The sequence below is a fragment of the Strigops habroptila genome, chromosome 3 (assembly GCF_004027225.2).
Source record: "Strigops habroptila isolate Jane chromosome 3, bStrHab1.2.pri, whole genome shotgun sequence".
NCBI classification, from domain to species: Eukaryota; Metazoa; Chordata; class Aves; order Psittaciformes; family Psittacidae; genus Strigops; species Strigops habroptila.
The window spans coordinates 25,218,650-25,240,809 of record NC_044279.2 but is presented as its reverse complement, the minus strand read 5'-3'; the positions used below and the strand labels follow the sequence as shown (position 1 = coordinate 25,240,809).

Here is a 22,160-nt window from a genome sequence, read left to right as displayed (position 1 = left end):
TGGAATTATGCTGTCTTTTATGGCATATGTAAAGAGGTACTCACTTTCTTAGACCAAGCCTTGGGATCCACTTGCAGCAACACAAAAAATCTTATAAATGTTATTGGTAGGCTTGCAGAGAAGAGCTGACGCTATTAGCTGATTGCTATTTCTTTTTGCATTATATTAAAGATGGTACTTCAGGTTTTTGATCCAGATTTTTGGCCAAAGGCAATAAACAGTGACCCACAAAGTGTTCTGTCCCAGAAGAGGTTGCTAACAATGTTTGCATCAATTAAAATACTGCTTTTGAACCAATAACTGATGACAAGTGAAACATACTTGAGCCATTCTTCCATAAAGGGCTGTGTAAGACTGCAGATTCTGCTCCAGAAGAGTTTGTCAACAAACTGCTGTGTGATTACCTGGAACAGAATCTTTTCTGTTTAGCAAAAAATACAACAAAGCTGGTATCAAGAGAAAGACAAAGGGTGATCTGACAATGAATGAAGCTTTTACACTTCATTGCAAAATTAATGTAGATTTCCAGATTTAACAAGGGCAATGTCAAACCCTTATCAAAGAAGTCTAGTGAGACTCCATTGTTTTTCTGTATGAATTCTAAATTATAATGACAATGAATTGCTCAAGGCATGTGCGTTTCAGGTCTATTATTATACTAGCATAGTAGGCTAGATTCACTTGGGTCTTCAGTCTAATGTTTCATTCTACTACCCAATGTGTACTAAAACTGGCCCAAAACGCACTGTTTTTTATGTCTAATCATTTAAGGAATTTGATTATCCTCAGTAGGTGTTATTCAATGCCTTTTTAAAATGTCAGCTATGTACTTGTTGGAAATTTATACTTCTTGTTTATTTGCTACCTTTTCATAAAACAAAAATTGTTTGTGGAAATCAATGCCCAGCTGCACGTTCTCACATGAGAAGCTTTGAAATTAGAAACTACATTCATTTTCAGTTTTGGAGAATAGATGAAGAGTTGCTGACTGGATTTAAAAGAGTTTATTAATTATTTTGTAAACAATTTAACATTCTTTTTTCCAAGTAATTTTCTGTTGAATGCATTTCTTTATGTGATGCATATGGACAAAGACTCAAAATTATTCAGATTAGGATTTTTTTTTTTTTTTTAATTCTATTATATTCATGTGAGCTAGAGAAGCTAGAAAAATCCTGACGTGATCAGAGATGAAGTCAGTGGCACGCTTGTTTTTTCTCTGGAGATAACTTTATGGGAGTTAAAGTAACAGGTAAATTACTTATTACATCAGATTGGTACATATGGTGCTATTTGTCCTAATGCTATAGAACAAAAAGCAGTATAATCCCAGATGTGTCACTCTGGGAAGTCCTGTACTCAGAAATGTTTCTTTTTTTCTATCTATCTTACCTCTGAGTTTTCAGTTGGTTGGTTTTGCTGTTGGATTCTTAGGGGAAAATCATTATTTATGTCACTGTAGTCAGAGACTTCTCTAGAGCTAGAAATTTGACTCCTATGAGCTGTACAAGAGGTGCATGAAGCTGTATGATTATCATCAGTGCTATCTGTAGCAAGAGAGATAGGAACATTTCTGCTGGCCCAGAGAGGTTGCACATCTCCACCCAGGCTTGCGCAAGCTGATACTCCCGTGAGACCTTCTCCCACACCCAAGTAATGAGAAGCTGCAAAGGGTGCATGTCTAAGGTAGTTTTCAGTATTTGCATAGGAGAAAGCGCATCATTGTCTGTGATTTAGGTCTGAATAGACATGTTGAATAAACCTGGGTTTCAGTCTGTATTTCTTGATGTTTTCTTATGTCTTTTCCATAAAATAAGCTTTTAGCATGCTCTTGAGAGTTCATTATGATTGTTGGTATACTACCAGCGTGAATGAGGTTTGTATTTGTCTTTAGAACAGAAATACCTCAGTAGCAAAATGCTACCTGAGGAAGATGACAAATTGACTGTACTATATTATATATCCATATATCCCTTGCTCATTGTCATTCCGTCTTGCAGATTGGCAGTTTAATTGAAAGATAAAGTGAGCACTTGATACTAATTTTGGTAGCAGCTAGTGTTAATACTTTATAAAATTAGTCCAAACCAATACACTGTAAGAGGTAGAATGATGTACAGTAGATTATAAAATTATATAACTGAGTAACAGATAAAAAGTAATGTTTGTTTTAACAGATAGCAAACAAGTAACAAACAGTGAGTAATTAATATTTGAGAGGTATTTGTGCATGCTTAATATTGTTTTGTGAACTACTTCAGGCATGCTGTGAAACACAGATATAGGAATAAGGTATAATAAATTCGGGATTCAAATTTTAGGTTTTCTTATTTTTCTAGAGAAAACAGCATTTAAAATCTATATTCATCCTTTGTGGGGTTCTAAAATTCAGCTCAAGACCAGGTGATTCTTCAAAATGAGTACACTAAAAATCAACATCAGAAACTCTTAGTAAGCCCACTTTACATACAAAAAAAGAGATCCTAAAAATATGATGAGCATTCCTCTGAAATGCAAAGATCCAGGTGCTCAACTTTGTACTAAAGAGATAATTTCTACTGTCATTAATACCTTTATTGTAATGAGGGAATAAGCTGCGTAACAGGAACAGTTGGATGGAGCTTACTAGATAGGCTTCAAATTTTGGTCAGATGGATGAAGAAGGGGTGTTCTGAATAGTGGCATTTTCTCCTAAAGCTGAGTTCGTTTAGATGATTAATAAACCCTGATTTTGCAGCTGGCTTAATGTGGGTAAATTTTAATGACATACATACAGAAGTCAGAAATAGGATTTGTGTCTTAAAATTTGTTTCTTAGAATTTGTGTCTTAGAATTCTTTGGAATTCTAGGACATTTGTTTCAAGAGGGAGAGATGGTTAACATAACATAGCATGCAATCTAAATAACTTACCCCTTTGCTGAACATTAAAGTAAATATGTGATAGCCTTGTGAGTTCAAAATTTTATTTGTTGGTAGTTTTGTTGCTTTCATGCATCTGTGATTGTAAATGTTGTAAAAGAATACAAATTATTTTTAAAATATTTCTTCTTCCAAAACAAATATCAGAAATGTCTATTATTGCCAATTTCAAAAATTGTCCCATCATGTGAGCAAGGTATTTAAAATCTACAAACATAATCAATGACTACTTTAAGAGACTTATTTTGATTTAACTCTATAGAACAATATTTAGCACTAAATAGCCTATGGAGCTATCAAAAACATGCAGAAAGCAAACTCGGTTGCGGTGGAGAGAAGAATGTGATCTCTGTCATGAGAAAGATGACCTTGCAAGCCTCAACAAAAAATGTATGGGTTTTTAGAAAGTAAATCCTTCAAAATCTTTTCACCATTTTGAATATTTTGCTTTTTTCTCTGTATGATGTCCAGTGGTGCAGGTACCACTGATAAAACAGGCAAGAACTGATGGCGCCTGGATCCCAAATTCTTGTAGGTGTTCCACCCCCTCTCCCAGCTGCCTCATGGGTCATTTGCCCCCAGATCACTTCCTCTCCCTTAGTTACATTTTGTATTATGATTGCCTGGCAGGACAGGCCAACCCTACTGCTTTACCCACAAGAACAACAGACCTGGGAGGTTGTCTACCCAGGGGGCACCACTGTTTTGGCCACCACTTAATGATAGGGCACTGCCATTTTATGTCAGGGAGCTGCCATTTCTGTTAAACAACATAACCTACATGTTTTCATCCAGCATAGTGATTGGATGACATTCTTATATCTATTGTATATAAATGTATATTTTATATATATATAAAAACATAAAATTTTAAGTTGTTGCCTTTTTGTATGCGGTGATTGGGAGCTTGTTTTGGTTATGTGCTTCTGGGCACACTGCTAAAACGTATATGAGTATATATGTATAGATCTATGTATCATAGATACATATGTATCTATGAATTTACAGATTAGATATAGTTCATTTAATTGATGTTTTTGGAAGAGATGTTTACTTAGATAAGTATCTTAAAAGATAAGTTTAAAAGATACTTTATAAAAATTCTTAAAAGATGAGGTTTTTGGTGGAACATGAACAATTTTTCATAGGACAGGTAAAGTATATGAAGAGATAGGCATGAAGGAATGAAGGAAGGCAGAAATACTCAGAACTAATTAACACTAAAAAGGTGCTCAATCCCTGAGGACAGACATTTTTTGCCTGAACTGCTGAAATGCAAACACACTGTATGAACTACACAACTAGACTGGAAGCAGTTCACCCTTTTATTGTTATTTTCTGCCTATGTTCTATATTGAATGTATTTATTTTTACAGCTGAAACTTGAATAAGTGACTTTTTTCAGAGGCCTGCTCTATGAATTTTGAAAGGTGGTTAATGGAGGTCTGGTGAAATTTAGTTGAAATAACTACTCACAGGCACAAACTGACATATCCATTCAAAAGCATTTTCCTTTTGCATTAGCTGAACTGATTTTGGAATGTGCAGAACCACTGGGAAAGAATTCACTTGAAAAAGAGAAACATTTTTTTCAAAGTTCAGATTAAGGCAGTCATTTTTATTATTTCTCCATTCTCAAACATCTATCAGAAACCTTCCATTGAAGAAAACCTGTCACATACTACTAAGTTTGAAGACTACTTTTCCCTTTGTTCAATGAAGGATTGATTCAAGAATTTGTCAGTTCCTGCCAACACAGAATGCAAGACCGACCTTGTGAATGGGATCTGGGCTATTTTCTTGCAGATAAACAATTGCTTTCTTCTAGTAGAACTTCAGAAATAATTATCAGTAATAAATTATCCTTCTCTAACAGTACAGGATGCTTTTGCATGATGTTGGAAAAGCTCTAGGGAAAGAAAAACAATAGTAAAAGAACATGAGAAATGTTCTCTCTGCTTGGTTTTTTAATAAACAGGAGGTTTTGTAGTTTCTTGAGATTTTCTTGCATTTGAAAAACACCATGATTCCACATTTCTCAGAAATCTAACCTAGGAAACCACAAAATGGTAAGAGTTGTTGTATTATCTTGATCTAATAAAGCTTCCAATTTTCAAGCTGCAATAAATCAGGATCTATGAAAAGATTTTTTTTTTTTTTTTTTTGAATAGGCTATTGGCAGGAGAATTAAATTACATGTGAAATAGGCAAGGAATGAGTCTGTTCTCCTCACTGATGTATGTGATCTTGTGTTTTCATATGCAATGCATAAGAGTGTAGCTGATTCACAGAATGATGTACTGATAGAGGGCGGAGCCAACTGCAGAGTATTAAAAATTCACGAGTACCCAGCTTGCGTATTTCAATATTTAGAAGTGAAACCTATCCTAAATGTTGCATTTCTGAGCTCTCTAGTATGTTTCAGTTCTTATTGCATTCATTGGGATTTAATACACAACAGCCTGCAAGATCTGGGCACTTCAAAACCATGAATCTGTATGATAGTTGGTTAGTTTACACTGGAGCAAGAGAAATTAATTTGCCTCCCTGAAGTATTCTGAAAAAAAAAGAAAAAGCCCTAAACAATTATTCCAGACTTTTACTCAGCCTGGTAACTATTTTATCATTATCTAGTATCAACATTCATGAAGCAATGTGATTTAAGATTCTTAGGGCGGGAAAAGATTGGAAGGGGAAGGTGTGTGTGTATATAAAGAAAGACTGCCAGCTAAACAAGCATGTGCAAATATGATCCCAAGGTTAACTTGGTTACTACTGTCCCCTGTTCTTCAAATAAAATCAGCAAACAAAAATATTAAACCAATATTTATTTGAGTTGACAGGCAATGAAATAAAAGTACTTTTAGCTGTCTCAAGCACAGGTTGTTTTTCACAGTTCATCACAGGCCATGATGCAGTCAGAGCCTGATGAAGGAGGGGCATTCCATTGAAGAGACTTGAAGTGCACATAACCCAGCAACTGGGCATGGTTCTGTGACCATCTGCACAGGTCAGGGGCACCCATCCTACCTGACCTTCAAGGCAGAATAGTGGGCACCTATATGAAAACAAAGGCTGCAGCTCCAGCTGGGCGTTCTGTACCATCTACCCTGGTAGTAGCCAATGCCTCCATTCAGACTGAGCTCCTGAAGGGAGAGGGTGAATTGGCCACATGTGCCACTGTGCTTTACTGGGATATCTCTCTCTAGCCAGTAGGGTTCTCTGTGTGTGATACCTCAGCTAATAAAGCACATCTCAAGAATATGGAGTGCAAGGTAACTTCCTTTGCAACTCCAAGGCAATTACTCCTCTGTACCCAAGCAATAGTCTGTGTTCTCACCTTGATCTATGTTGCCAGAAATTCCACAAATAAGTTTGGTCTCCAGAGCTACAGTTATCTAGTACTACTAGATACTATCTAGTACTACTAGTACTATCTAGTACTACTAGCTGTCTAATCTGTTGTATAAATCCATATGAGCAAAATTGTAACCCCAGCTGGAGCATGCACTTGAAAAAAAACCCCAAACAAACAAAAAAACCCAAACAAATACAAACATATAGCTTTGCAGTTTTACAGTCCTATAGTAATAAGCAGTGATGGACAGTGGATCTGAAGCTTATTTAGGTTTCCCTAACCTTCTTAGCCAGGGAGGTCAGAGTGTTCTAGAAGCATAGCCAACACACAGTGTTTTAATCTTCCATTCTCATGTTTTCTTCATTTAAAACCCTTGTTTCTGGTTTCATGTGGGAAAAAAACAAAAAAACAAAAAAACAAAAAAACCACAGTACCTAATATTTTACTTTTTTTAAAAAGAAGAAATATTTTATTCCAAATATTTGAAAAAAATCTTTAGATATTGGAACTCCACACAGCAAAAATTAGCAATTAAATTAAGCCAGTAACATGCCTTTTTTAGGCTACTAAAGGTCATCCTTCACAATAGACCCATACTGCTGTAGACCTTTGCTAAAGATTGGGGACTATATGGATTAAGTGTGCCAAACACTACCATGTTACAAGTATAAATTCATAGGAGACTACTTCAGATGAGGGAGAAAAGCAAATGAGCGTGCACCCCCCTCTTCTTGCACTTCCCCTCCATTCCTGTGGTCACTGTGCTTGCAGCTGTCTTGCGGAAGAACTGTATGGATTTTATAGAATCATAGAATCATAGAATCGTAAGGGTTGGAAAGGACCTTAAGATCATCTAGTTCCAACCCCCCTGCCATGGGCAGGGACACCTTGCCCTAAACCATGTGGCTCAAGGCTCTGTCCAACCTGCCCTTGAACACCGCCAGGGATGGAGCATCCACAACCTCCCTGGGCAACCCATTCCAGTGCTTCACCACCCTCACTGTAAAGAACTTCTTCCTTATATCTAATCTAAACTTCCTCTGTTTAAGTTTGAACCCATTCCCCCTTGTCCTACCACTACAGTCCCTAAGGAAGAGTCCCTCCCCAGCATCCTTGTAGACCCCCTTCAGATACTGGAAGGCTGCTATGAGGTCACCACGCAGCCTTCTCTTCTCCAGGCTGAACAGCCCCAACTTTCTCAGCCTGTCTTCATATGGGAGGTGCTCCAGCCCTCTTATCATCCTCGTGGCCCTCCTCTGGACTCAAAAAAAAAAAAAAAAAAAAGAAGCAAATAAAAGCCTCTTCATTCAATGGGGCTCTATGGGGGGGGTGGCCCCGCACCCCCCGGTGCATGCTGGGAACGGGGGGGGCATGCGGGGAGGGGGCCAAGATGGCCGCTGCCATGGGGGGGAACAGTCCAAGATGGCCGCCGCCATGGGGGTGCGAGTCCAAGATGGCTGCTGCCATGGTGGGGAGGGGGGAATCCAAGATGGCTGCCGCCATGGGGGTGAGACTCCAAGATGGCCGCCGCGTAGGGGAGGGTGAGTCCAAGATGGCCGCCTCCATGCAGGGAGGGGGTAGATGTTGAGTCCAAGATGGCTGCCAGCGTGGGGGTGAGAGTCCAAGATGGCCGCCACCATGGGGATGAGAGTCCAAGATGGCCAACGCCATGATGGAGTGGATTCAAGATGGCTGCCGCTGTGGAGGCAGTGGGTCCAAGATGGCTGCCGTCATGGCGGGGGATTGGATCCAACATGGCCGCGCCCTTAGAGGGTGAATCCAAGATGGCGGCTGCCGCAGTGCGTGGACGCAGACAGGAAGCCGCCGTCCAAGATGGCGGCCCCACGTGTCCCAAGCGTGTTCTGATGATGCCGCGGGCGTGTTTCTTTTACCTGCTTTCTTGAAATGCCCAGAGTCATTAAAGCAACATGGACATTAAGTCTAATGCAGGCAACTTCTAATGACAGTGCTGAACAAAAGCCAAAGTATTTTTATGTTACAGTGTGATCAAAAAATATGTGCGACTCAAAAGTCTGCCTTCACAGATTAGGAAATCAAACAATGACTTTCTCCTATGTCTAAATATTTGTGTTCCAAAACACAGCAAAGTCTATGAAATAGACTGTGATGACATGTTAATGTTAACTGTCTTCTGGTCTACAAATAAGTTATGCAGTAGTCTTAGTCGTACAGAATGGCGACCTCTGCATTCTTGAAGAATTTATTCTTTTTCTGTTTATTCAATACACTCTAAGGTGTGATTGTCCTACATGGGGAGATGAGAAAAGCAAATGTGAAGAAGAAATGCTTAGGTTTGGTGCTCCTGACTTTAGAGCTGATTTCAAAATTCTGAGATAGATTTTGAGGTATTTTAAAAGTTAGAAAATGGGTATGTGAATATTTATTAGGAAGGGAATCAAAGAAGATATGAATCAGGTGGAAATTGTGAGCACTCAAAAATGTCTTTAGTAAAAAATACATAAAGGAACTGCATTTAACTACTTTCCTTCTGTAGCACTTCAGCATTAACAAGCAATTTTTCTTTTGGGTAGAATCAGAAAGCCAACCAGCCCCGAAGTGATCAGTGCATTATGTAATACAGATTGTAAAAAAGCTTACTCTATGGCTTTTATCATAGGCCTCTGAGTATTAAGTAGAGAAATAAGCAATCATTTCTTTTGATAGGCTTAAGCAAATGAGGGATTTGAACTATATGAAAGAAGACATCACTAATGGTCTGTGAAAATGTGTTGGCAAAAAGTAAATCCCACCCTTTCACGTCATGGGTATTTCTTGTTTGTCTAATAATATTAATTGAGTTGATAGTTTAGATGATTTATTCTGCAAAATACTGGTGTATGTGACTGTGTACTGTGCCAGGTAGAACTTCATCCAAGAATATCAGGCACAGACAGCAGAGATCTGGATTAGGAACAGGTACAAAGAAGACTAGGAAAGAAAAATAGTTGTATTTATGTATTATCTGAGAAGAAACAAAATTACAAGTTGTAAGAATAAAAGCTCACTACTCTTGAAATCAGTCAAACATTTTATTTATAAGACAAAACTTGTATTAGATTTATTGAACAGATAGTAGACAGCAATTAACAGTTTCTTCTACATCACTTCATCCCTGACCAGATGTCGCTTGATCACACTGATCTTTTGATATGTTATTTAATATATTCTGTAATGAAAACCAATGTTTTATTGATACCTTTTAATTTCCAATCTCCCTCTATTATCCTTTTTAACTTAACAGTATGTTTTTTTCTAGTTCTAATCTATTCTAGCCAGCCTATGCTGTATATTTCTTTCTCCTAAAGGTGATCACTTGTATTTTCTTGCTTATCACCACTCTTTTTTTCTAGTGTCCATTTGGCACCTGTTATTAGAACCCTCCTTCCTCCATCTAGTTAAAGGTTATTTCTGTGACCTTATGATTTCATTTCTAGCAAGGCTGGGGTAAGTTCTTTGCTCAGAGTATTTCTTCTGAACAGAAACTGGATGGGAAAGATTTTTCACGAACTTCTAGCATGGCTTATAAAATAATATGTATGGTTTCTTCAACAGCAGGGATTAGGAAACTGAGCTAATTTGCTTAGTTGTGACTGGCAACTACAGTCACGCTTTATGGTGTCCAATCTCTGATTACAGAAGCATGACTCTTTAATTAGGAGAAAAGCGTACAGGAAACCACTAAGGATTTAAGTCTGTCATAGAGTAAAATTAGCATGGGAAGTGGTGGCAGGCTGAAAAGCTAGTGAGAATCTTACTACTGGATTTACCAAAAGTAACGTTCCTGAAATGATGGGACTAATTTTTTCTGGGTGCAAGAAGAGTATGTATTTCACTTACTCTCTTCAGATTCGTGAAGAGTAATTGCACATACTTTCACCAGCCTATCCATCTTGATGCATTTAATCACTCCTGTGCTTTTATTGCATGGAAATCTGTCGTCTGTTGTCTGAATGGTTTACCATTCCAGTATATCAAATGTATTCACATAAAAACTTGCAATAGCCTAAGTTAAAATGTACTTTCTGCAAATACCCATTGAACACGCACAAACCTCTATTGGAAGGAAACAAGAAAAAGCATCAGAGATAAAAGAGACTCATTCAAGCTCAGGCAAACACTCATAGAAATTATTTTGCTGTATTCACCAACCTCTAGTGAGTGGCATACAATGTGTCCAGAAGAGGTGGAAGTAAGCACCCTGTCAGCCCTGTTTCTCTTAAAGCTTCAAACCAAGTGGTAGGCCTATTGGACAGCAAGTGGAGCTCTCAATAACAATAATGAAAAAATTCCAGTAAAAGACCATCTTTTCAAGATTTTGTTTACTTATGTACATAATTTTTTTTAATCCAACAAAAACTTTCCAAGAACAGCAGTGCTTTATTTTTCAGCTATGCCACATGACAGCTGGGTGTAAACAGAACAAATTTTGGCACAATGTCACAAGATTACAGGTATTACAGTTCTTTGTAGATTGTCAGGGATGCGAAACTATGTACTTGTTTTTGCAGTATATTGCAAAGAAGTTATTTTTGCAGCAAAGAATTTCAAATGCCTTCTCAGATGATGATAACAATTTGTCTATTTTACATATCAATGGACAAGAATTTTATGCCGTTACCCAAAATCAGTTACATTCTGCAATTAGTCCATTGAAGTATGACATCTTAGCATGGTCAAAAATGTCTTACAATGGCCCTTTCTCAGATATGAACCATAGGGCTAGCATTTGCAACTTCAGGCATATCAATAAACATGAACTAAAATGATGTTGGAAGCGGAACTTGCTTGAAACCTTAAGACCAGATCGCTTTACACAGCCAAGTTTTCCAAATCGTAAAATCATGCATAATTCTGAAAATTCAGTTCCCAAATTAAAATTAAATACCAATGAATTTCATTAAGATCCCAAGGTGAACTGCGAAATTAATAAGCATCAAACATAGATTTTATTGAAGCATAACTAACATGTTCTTTGCAAGCTGCTTAAATGTTATTTCCTTACTCAAGACTATATGTCTACCGAACATGCTGTTATCATTTGGAAAAGAGAACTATTTTTAGAATTATTCCTCTAAACTATATAAAAATCAATTATATTTTTGCCTGAAGAAACAAATCTCAGAAGGATTTTTCTTCGTGACAGGATTTTCCATGGATTTTGCAGAAGTTACAATGGTGTACAGCAGTATTTTGGTAGTTCATAACCAGCATGACATTTGATACATTTTTACTTTATTTGACTGTTGCAGGATAATCAAGCAGCTAAAATGTAAAATTTATATTGTTTGTTATTAAGAAATAGATAATTTTCTAATTTATCATGACATGCTCCAGTGACTTCCCTCACTATCTTAACAGTTTACCTGATGAATTACATTGTTAAACAGCCAAATGACTAGTGCTTTCCTTGCTTTAGCTGCAATGGTGTTAAAATCAACCAAACACTCAGTGGGAAACCTCCTCATTAGAGGGTCATAAGCAGGATTCTGCCCTTATTTCTCCCTCTCACTTACATCCTCTTATAACTGTGCCCTTATATTTCAGTTTACACACAGGGGAAGGGATATATCTCAAAGTACTAGAATGAAGAGGAACACACTCACTGCAGTCAGTAGGCTTACTGGCATTGACAGCTCCAGCATTGGGCAAAGTTATCCTGCCAGCTGGCTGTCCTGGGTTCAGCTATAGTGGTCATTTTTCTCCTTCTTAGTAGCTGGTACAGTGCTGTGTTTTTGACTTTCAGCCTGGGAACAACGTTGATAACACTGATGATTTTAGTTGTTGCTAAGTAATGTTTACTCTGACCAAGGACTTTCTCAGTCTCATGCTCTGCCAGGGAGAAGGGGAAGCCAGGACGAAGCAGAGACAGGACACCTGATCCAAACTGGCCAAAAGGGGTATTCCATACCACAGCACGTCATGACCAGTATATAAACTGAGGGGGGATTACCCGGAAGGCCCAGATCGCTGCTCGGGTCAGGCTGGGTATCGGTCGGAGGGTGGTGAGCATTTGTATCCTCTCCCCTTATTTCCTTATCACTATTATTATTAGTGGTAGTAGTAGTGGTTTTGTATTATACCTTAGTTACTGGACTGCTCTTATCTCAACCCATGGGAGTTACATTCTTCCGATTCTCCTCCCCATCCCTCCAGGACTGGGGGGGAAAAGAAGGGGGGGAGTGAGAGAACGGCTGCATGGTTCTGAGTTACCAGCTGGGCTTAAACCATGACACTGGCCAATAGATTTAGCCTGCACAAAGGGTCTTTCCAGAAGTCTTGGAGAACTTTGACTGAGCCAGCTTTGTTGTCTCCCTCAGTGCACACTCTCCTCTATCTTTCCCAAATCTGGCCATGGTTATACTGCTGTATGTTTATTTTGCAATTTCAGTATGGATATATACATGATATAGGAATGGATTTTTTGGGGAAGAGGGGTTCATACCCCTGATGACACTGTTTAATATGACAGAGAATGTTCTCAGTGCCGCAAAATAGAACCATGGCTACACATTAGGTGATCTACCCCTTTGTTTAGCTCAGGTTTGCAGCTGTCCCTTCAAGCTAAGTAATAACAAAAAAGCAAACAGAGAAAGGATTTCTCTCTTCCCCTAGGTTTCCACCTACCTTTCTTTATTTCTACTGCATTGAAACCAGCAGATAAATGGCAAGAAAAAAAGAAAACACTGTGTCAAGCTGAAAAATGGAGAGAACAGAAAAGTCTGAGGACAATACAAGTGTTCTTCTAAAACTCCTGTTAATATGTTATACTTCAAATACAATATTGAACTGTGTGATGGGATTTCTCTTCTAAGAATGTATTTAATTTCTTGGACTGTAGGTGAGAGCAGTTTTATCAGAGATTCAAAAAATGTATATACCTATATTCACCTTGTATTTAGCTCGTCTTTTTAACAGCAATGTAATTATTTATACCATGTAGTCTATGCATATTCCATAGCAAACACAAATCAGGAGACCTGAACCCTCCTTCAGATTCTTCGAGTAAGCAGCTTTACATCTTTGGAGTTACCCTTAGGCTCTATAGTGCACTCTCTGGGGACAATAATTACACAGGAACATTTAGTAAAGTGACTAGGGCAATTTGATGCTTCTTTCAAAGCCCAGAAAACACTATATATCTTCATAATTAAAACAGAACCATTCATTCAATTTTACCTCATTTAACAGAGATGATGATTGAAATTCATGCTCCTGAACCTGCCTGGATGGCCTCAATTGTATATAGAAAACAGTACAGATGGTCATGATTAACTCCTCAGATATTCCAGTAAATATTTCTGTGTTTGAAATAAAAGCATAAGACATAGCCTCCACTCTATATAATATTGGAAGGAAGCACACAACTCAATCCGGAAGAGTGTTGTATAGTATAGTCAAATACAGAAAAAAAAAATACATCCAGAAACAAAGAATACAAGTTTAGAAGCACAGAGTGGAAGATTCTAGAAAAGCATTGACTTGGACAAAGAATTAGTGAGCACCGTTTATTATTGTCCAGAATAAAAGCTGCTAGTGCAGTGGTGTGGCAAAAGGACGAGTGGGGTCTTTGAAGGTATAGAACAGGAATATCTAGTAAAAACCAGGGGAAGATCTTGCTACTTTGTGGAGCAGGCTTCTTGGGTTTTGTGTCCCTGTTTCTTAAGAGAAATGAATCAGTAAACTTAGTTATAAGAATGACCATAAAATGATTAAGGAATTACAAATTCAGTCATTCACATTGAAGTTTAAGAAGCTTAGTTTTTTTTCCAGTTCATCATAAGGCTGAGAGATGACTCGGTCACTATATTTAGTACTTACAGATGAAGGGATATCTGATGGGCAGTGAGACTTTTTCAGTATTGCTGACAAAGGCATAAAAAGATGCATTGACATGAAAATAAACCGACACAAATTCACCGCCATAAAAGGGTGTAAATAAGTGTGTAACCAAAACTGGAACAGATTATCAAGGAAGGAGCTGAACTTATTCTCACTTGAAATGTTAAGTGAAGAGTAAATATTTTTTGTATAAGTTTGTGATATTTTGAGAACCTAAAAGGGTGAAAAAGTCAATATTCAAATCCAGACCATCAGGCTGGTTCATCATGGTAATCTCTTCTGACTTTACATGGCATCAGTAGTTATGTTTTCCATGCATTTACTTATCTATCCAGTAGGACACACAATTATAGGAGTTGGAGAACTCAAATGATACAAAGATGAACCAAAAAGAGGGAAGAAGTAGGAAAGCAGGAAAGAAAAATTGGAATAAAATTATCATCTTAAAAAAAAAATAAAAGAGAAAATACTTTTGCCCTATAAAAAGAATTATCTCATTGATTGCATAGGTGAATCCTGTTATGTAAAGAGGAGCAATTTGGCTCACTTGGACAAGATTCGTTTTGTAACTGTGAGGCAAATTTTGATCCAAGAGCTAAGCTTACATCACTGTGTAGTTTATGTTAGACATTGCCACTAACTAAATGAATTATCAAAGGCCTGGGTTCAGAACTGTGGAGTCTCAAAAATGGTTATTGAAAGCACTGGGAACAGAGGTGCTTAACCTCTTCAAACTGCAGGAGCTACTTTCCTCCTTATTATCTTTGCATCACTGAACTAGATCCAGCCATCATACTTAACTACTACTTTCTGTATTGACTTTAGAAGGGGGAAGATAGGGTCTGCACAATACAATTATATTTTTAAATTATTGCATTTACACAGCAATGAACAAATGTTTGGCTTGCAGTAATTATGCATTTGTTATATGTACAAAGCTAAATCCATATTAGCACAAATCGCCTACTGTGGCACCCATGCATATACACACATTGGGGAAATCATCATTGTAGTTCAAACAGAAAATCATTCAATAATATATGAAAGAAACTTTTACTCAGTTGTTGGCACCCAACTGTTACCACATTTTTTTGTTTTTGTATAGGAAAACATGCTAGGGACTTTTGGTGTTTTAACCCTTGTGGGCAACAATTTCTGTTTTAATTGCTGTATAACTTCTAATACGCTAAAATTTTGCTTAAGAATTTATATTTTTCAAATTTCTTACCTTCCATGACTTTCAGGAATGTTGAACAATTGTTTTTGAGATGTGAAAGAATGCGGAATAATAAAGCAAACTAAATCTTAAAGAATTTTTTTTTCTTAAGTAACTAAACTACACAGAAAAGGAGCTAGCATTCCATAAGACTCCATCTGGCTAAGTGCTCTTGTTCCCCTTGCTGTCTGCATTGCAACCAGCCTGCAGAAAACAAAAAAACCCAAAACCAAAGACAAAAACAAACACAAAAACAAAAAACAAAAAACAAACAAACAACTCCCAGCAAAACACACACAAACAAAAAACCCAAAACCAAACAAAAAACCCCAAACCAAACGCAGGAGTTTGGCCAAACAAATACAAAACCATTTTGATGTTGTGACATTCTGCCTTAAATTAATTATTTGTAAGCCTTCCTCCAGATATTTAAGAGCAATAGACTGGATTTATGTGGTACATTAAAACCAGCAAAAATTTAGTTATGGGTAAGATCACAACACAAGATGTCCCTGATTTGACTCTTTTGGTGTTGTTAGTCAAAAGAAGCATTGAACTGTATGTGGCTGTCTGTGATCTGAATTACTGCAGTACAATAACAGACCCTCTAGCAGCACATCTGGAACTGTGGCTTAGAGGTGGTGCCAAACAGTATTTTGAAAGCAAAAGGATGGTAGCAGTTTTGCTTGTGTGTTCCTCTGCTACTGCATAGTATCAAATATCCATTGCAGTTTTATGCAGCATGAGGCACCTCAATATTGGGTAGCTGAATGATGAGTATCATTCATGGGAGCCAAGAACAAAGATGGTGTAACTTGTAATAGACGTTTAACTTCAATCTATCCTCTGCATCACTGAGCAAGATGTTCAGAGTTTGCAGTGTGGTGGAGTCAAGAAAAAGAACAGAAACTGGATAAATCTTTTCATCAGTTACTGCAAATAACTTGAGTATTCTCTGCTGGGATTCAAATTCTGCCAAGAGAAAGCTTGGTTTTCTTGTGGTTTTACAAAGGAATTTGGGAAAATTGTGCATCCTTTCTGCACAATCTATGTAGGGGTGCTGCTAATCTTGGCATGTTGTTGAGACAATTTACATCTGAATTTGCATTTGAAACACAGAAGAAAACCCTTCAGAAAGCCTGCCTAAAAAAAAAGATACAGGAAAAAAAATAATGTACTCAAAATAACTGAAGACCCCACATTGCCTCATTTTTGCATATCCTGAATCATCTAATATTTTTGTAAAGCACATATACATATGCAATATGTACATGCGTAGATTCTATGTTATGTTTTGTTATACACTTAAGTGCTTGTATAAACATATATAATATGGACATAAACCGTTATATGTATTCTACTTGCTTTTTACTGTTTTCTTTTTAATATTGTTCCAACATTTCTTTGTTACCATGTCCAAATTTTATCTCATGTAACATCTCTTATGCCACCGTCTAGCCTGCAAGATAAAGCTAATACTTGCTACCTGTCATATGTGTTGGGATACTTTCATACTCATTTCAGTGCAATGTTAATACTTCCAGTCTTTCACAGGAACTGGATTTGTGATGAACTTCTAATGAGTGTGCCATAAAATTATTTTTTAGCCTAAACACTGTGAAAGTGCTTGGTTTTGCTTATTTATTTATCTGTTAAATCACAAATATTATAGAAATGCACAGTAAATGAATTACATTTATTATGAGAAGCTTATCTGGGATTCTTAACTTGTGTTGCTCTAAATGTGTAATCAGACTATTACATTCATGCAGAATTTTCACCTGCTCTATTTATTAGAAACACAGCTAACTATAAAATCTATGTTCTATATTAATGAACTGATACATTTTATAAGGCAAAGAATCAAACAGAATCTTCCAGGAGAATGAGAAGGTATTCTTCCCTAGCTTTTTCTAGTAATTTGATTTCAGGATAAAACGATTTAGAAGCACTGTGGCAGGGTATTACAGTTAAAAGGCTATAGAAATAATGCAGGAGACAGAATATAGGCATAGCACAGCATGATCACATAGCAACCAAGACAGATTTATGATTTCATAAAGCTGAACATAATACAAAGAATACATAAAGGATATTATACAAAATACTAATGTTAGAGATAATTACATGTGAGAATAAAATAAGCTACATCTTCAAAATTATTGGAAGGAAGAAATACTGAACCCAGATGACATAAAATGAATACAGAAAAGAGCAGAAAAGAGCATTCTTGTGGCCAATTTTCTTGGCCACAAGAAAATTAATCTTAATGTCTTTCTTCCCCATCCAAAATACTAAGTGGATATGTCCTTAGCGTTTCCAGTTAAAGCCCAAAGCATTTCTCATTCTGTGTGTCTGGAGAGCACATATGATTCACTCTGTAATAACCAAAGAAAAAAATCCCTATACAGTCAGATATGTTAGAGATTAGAAACAGGCGATGTGTGCATCCTTCCTGTTTCTGGGCATGGACTCAGAGACTCTGGCATCCTTATTTAAAATACATTTGTCCTAGATGCTGTATCTTTTGCTGCTGATGTACAATCCTCATTAAATTAATTTGTAAATAGGCTCATATTTACTTTACAAGAAGCTTGAGTTTTTGCCACTTACACTTGTTTGCAAGCTGATCTTCTACAGCCTGACTGTGCCAGGACCTTCAGAATAGATGTTCTCTACAAACCAAGAGAGAAACATTCATAGTTTTGGGTAGGTACTCTACCCCTATTCATATGTACCTATTTGACCTGCTACTTTGCAATTTAATTCCCAGAACTACTGTGTCTGGACAGTGGTGATTCCCAGAAACATATTTCAAGGCAAGGCAAATCAATGACTTGATGGCTGAAATCTAATTCCTAGTAGTTGAGTGTATATAGGACCAGAGCCATACATCTGAGAATGATAATGCAATTAACAAAAAAAAAAAAAAAAAGGGGATGTGTGTATGTGTGAGAGAGAATCTGTCTCCAGACAGCATGTGGTAGCATAAGTAGCAAAAGTAAACATGAATTCCACTTTCCAGATTTAAAAATTCCTTACTCTGGAGTTTTTCAATATTAAAATCTAGATAGACATAATCTAAGTGTATAAGAACATTATTTCTTTTCTGAAACTACCTTAAAAATTCACATTTGCAATCATTCTGGGCCATCACGTATTCTCAAAAAAGCTGTTTTATGTTAACAGGATAGTAGTCTCACAAGACATTTTCTAACATTGTGGAAATTATCTCTGTTTAATCAGAAAACTTAACTATAACTAACATTTATAAATGCATTTTTTTCCTCCCCAGAAATAAAACAAGCCTCTCTTTACCCCAAAATACTGCTATTCTGGCATGAAAGTGGATACTTCAACCACACAATTTTAGTATAATAAAATTCAGTGTCTCAAATCTTTAAAACAAGTGAATTGAATAAACGTCTCATTTTGTTTTCAAACTGATCTGAGAATAGTCTTTCACAGTACTAATTTTAAACAAAGGTGGTATTTATTGAAAAGCCCTTGTAGCAATTCAGAATTTTTCTGGGATTAGTGTACATCCTAAAATAGATAACTAGGTTCTTGAAAAGCATTCAATAACCTTGACACATTTCACATTATTACAATTATGTCTTTTTTCAGGTTTATCACACTCTCCATTTCACAATAACTATTGATCTCCTGTCTTCATTAACATGATAAAATAGCTTTTGTTTTGAAAACATGTTCAGCATCTTTATGGCAGAAGGAGCCATAATTGCATAATTAAAAATTAGCATTTTTATTATATTAAATCGAATCTTCAGTTTTTGAAATATAATTCATCTGTATCATTGGGGAATCGCTTATAGAATCTGTGTTCCCAAGCACCTCTGAAACTCTCTTTAGCTATTTTCCTAGGGATATTTTTCAGTGTTACGCAGTTTATGACATTTCTAGAGATTGAATTTTCTGCATTTTTCTTTTTTGTCTCAGGTTTATCTTTAAAATATGCTGCTAGCAAAACCACTGCATAGTGACAGTACACTGTGTCTAGAAGTCTTGCCAGTTTCGTTCAGTAAGGAGTAGCTTTAGAAGACACATAATTTTAACACAATAGGGATACATTGACATGATCAAGCAAATATTTGTGAAAAGTTTGTGTGGTGTTTGTGTGTGAGGGGTGAAGCTTTACTTGGTTTTATTATGGATTACCTAAAAAAAAAGTGGCAGTGGGAATTATCCACCAAAGAATAAGCAGAAGGTGATGCATTTCAGGTGCTGAACAGTGTACAAGGAATAATCACCATTTACTATTATACCAGAATATGACAATAGTACCAAAAATTTTTGGTGAATTGCTCTACAGAATGTCCAAAAGATCTCTTCAAAACACATCCCAGAGGAGTAATAAGTCAATTAAAAGGCAGAAGAAGAAGCAAAGATGACTTCAGGGAAATAGGCTGTTCAGGAAGGAGGTTGGTCTTCTTGAATTTCTGCTTAGTAAGTTGTGCAGTGTCACACAGGTTTAAGTATATCATCAGAAGTTGTCCATCACTAAATGTTTATTCAGTTTACTGGACTAAGAAAATAATTTGGAGTCTTCCTAAGATTTTTTTTTATTTTTTTTTTTTTAACTAGTGGAAGGGGAGATGGGAGAACAATGAGCAGTGGATAAATTAAGTAACAACAATTGAGTAAATTAATTCTAAAATTATATTTCATTCTAAGCTGGAGATTTAAAGACTTTAATTTGCAAGGTACTCAAATGACATGATTTTTGCAGATTTGCAGATGGTATTAGGCCACTATCTCATCTTTCCATTGGTACCTTTTTATTTATGGTATATGTCTTCGAATACTGGAACATAACCTAATTAATAATATTATAAAATCTTGTAAAGATTAAGATCTAACCTCCCCAGTAGATGATATGCTGTCATACCTTCTGAAAATTGCAAAGCTGGCTACAGGAAGGATCATTAAAATGTTACCATTTTGTCTAATAGAAGCACAATAAAATCTCATTCAGGAATTTTTATATTAACAGTTTATATGTGCCTCCTAATGCTGTTTTAATTTTGCAATATTAATTTTAAATGATAGTGTGAAAAAGAGAAATACACCAATAATAGGTCTTATATTAACATTGTTGTAAGAACTTCTACTCCACCATTACAGAGGTCTGGTAGTTATTTTCTGGCAGTGCTTTTGCATATTAACAATGCTGCACTGAATGAAACAGATGCTGCAAAATTCCAACCATCCACTAATATGTTACTCTTTCTCTAAGATACCATATAGGAAGAACATTATGTATTAATTCTATACTTCTGTCTTTTCAGGTTCCTCACAGTCCATATATTGAAAATGGTGATAAAACACTGCACTTTTACTGTCCCATTGAAATACATCTAATTAAACAATGTCCTTATTACTATACTGAACCATGAGATTCTAGTTTTCATATGATACTATTTAATTAGATTTGATATATTAAAAAGAAATAAATACACCTATATACTGTTCTAGATATCTCAACATAATTAATTCATAGTACATTTAATTAGAACATATAGAATCATAGAATCATAGAATAGTTAGGGTTGGAAAGGACCTCAAGATCATCTAGTTCCAACCCCCCTGCCATGGGCAGGGACACCTCGCACTAAACCATGTCTCCCAAGGCTCTGTCCAACCTGCCCTTGAACACCACCAGGGATGGAGCATTCACAACTTTCTCGGGCAACCCATTCCAGTGCCTCACCACCCTCACTGTAAAGAACTTCTTCCTTATATCTAATCTAAACTTGCCCTGTTCAAGTTTGAAGCCATTCCCCCTTGTCCTACCACTACAGTCCCTAAGGAACAGCCCCTCTCCAGCATCCTTACAGGCTCCCTTCAGATACTGGAAGGCTGCTATGAGGTCTCCACACAGCCTTCTCTTCTCCAGGCTGAACAGCCACAACTCTCTCAGCCTGTCTTCATACGGGAGGTGCTCCAGCCCCCTTATCATCCTCGTGGCACCTGATCATCCTTACGGTGCCATATCAAATAATAATTTCAAACAGGAACATAAACATTTCAGAGACTCCTTTCCTAAATATTTGAATGAATGATAGTGTAAGCAAGTACTGACTTTTATATCTGTGATCTACAGAAGTATTTCAATCCGTTTATCCTGAGTGTAACTGTATATCAATTTAACAAGAAAGACAAGAGGGAGTACAGTATGGCTAGAAATCTTTTTTCCCACTCCAATTCGTATATTCAAATCCTTTAATTGCATATACATATGCTCAGTTCTTAATATGTTTAGCTAACGAAATTGCTTATTAAATTACTATTTCTGCTACAGAATTTTGTGAATAGTGATCTAGATAGTCTTAAAAAAAGACTATAAACCCAAAGAAAAACAATATTTAATCACTTTGAACCTTACTTGGTATTGACATGGAAAGATATATACATGCACCTTTAAGTCCACATTTTAAACATTCATATGTAAAAGACTGATATATGTTATCATCTTCCATTACATTCGGTGTTTTGAAGATATCACTGAACAGACTATATTTTATTTGAAATTCCAGATCTTCAAAAATCGTAGGTAAAATGAACAGATGACAGTACTTAATCCGCTTCCTGGATGACAGAATTTGCTATAAAGGAATTAGTCCTTCACAGTATGAATGTGTTAGAAAAGAAGAGTTAGCAAAGAAGAGTCTTCAACCAGAATAATTATATAGCCAGAGCACCCTCCTGGTATTTTTTGGATGAACTCTTTCTATCAGGTAAATTGACGAGATGAAGACAAAGTAAAGTAATAATCAGTGACTTAA

General features: G+C 36.5%; 1 protein-coding gene across 1 annotated transcript; it reads right to left on the bottom strand.

Moving 5' to 3' along the window:
• Positions 1-7,570: 7,570 nt before the first annotated feature.
• On the bottom strand, positions 7,571-8,156 carry LOC115605165 (transcriptional repressor rco-1-like). Its single transcript, XM_030479178.1, has 3 exons — positions 7,942-8,156; positions 7,825-7,910; positions 7,571-7,757 (listed from the first exon to the last, which is right to left on the bottom strand). The coding sequence occupies exons 1-3, from the start codon at positions 8,032-8,034 to the stop codon at positions 7,586-7,588; spliced, it is 351 nt and encodes a 116-aa protein (XP_030335038.1). The 5' UTR covers positions 8,035-8,156; the 3' UTR covers positions 7,571-7,585.
• Positions 8,157-22,160: the final 14,004 nt, after the last annotated feature.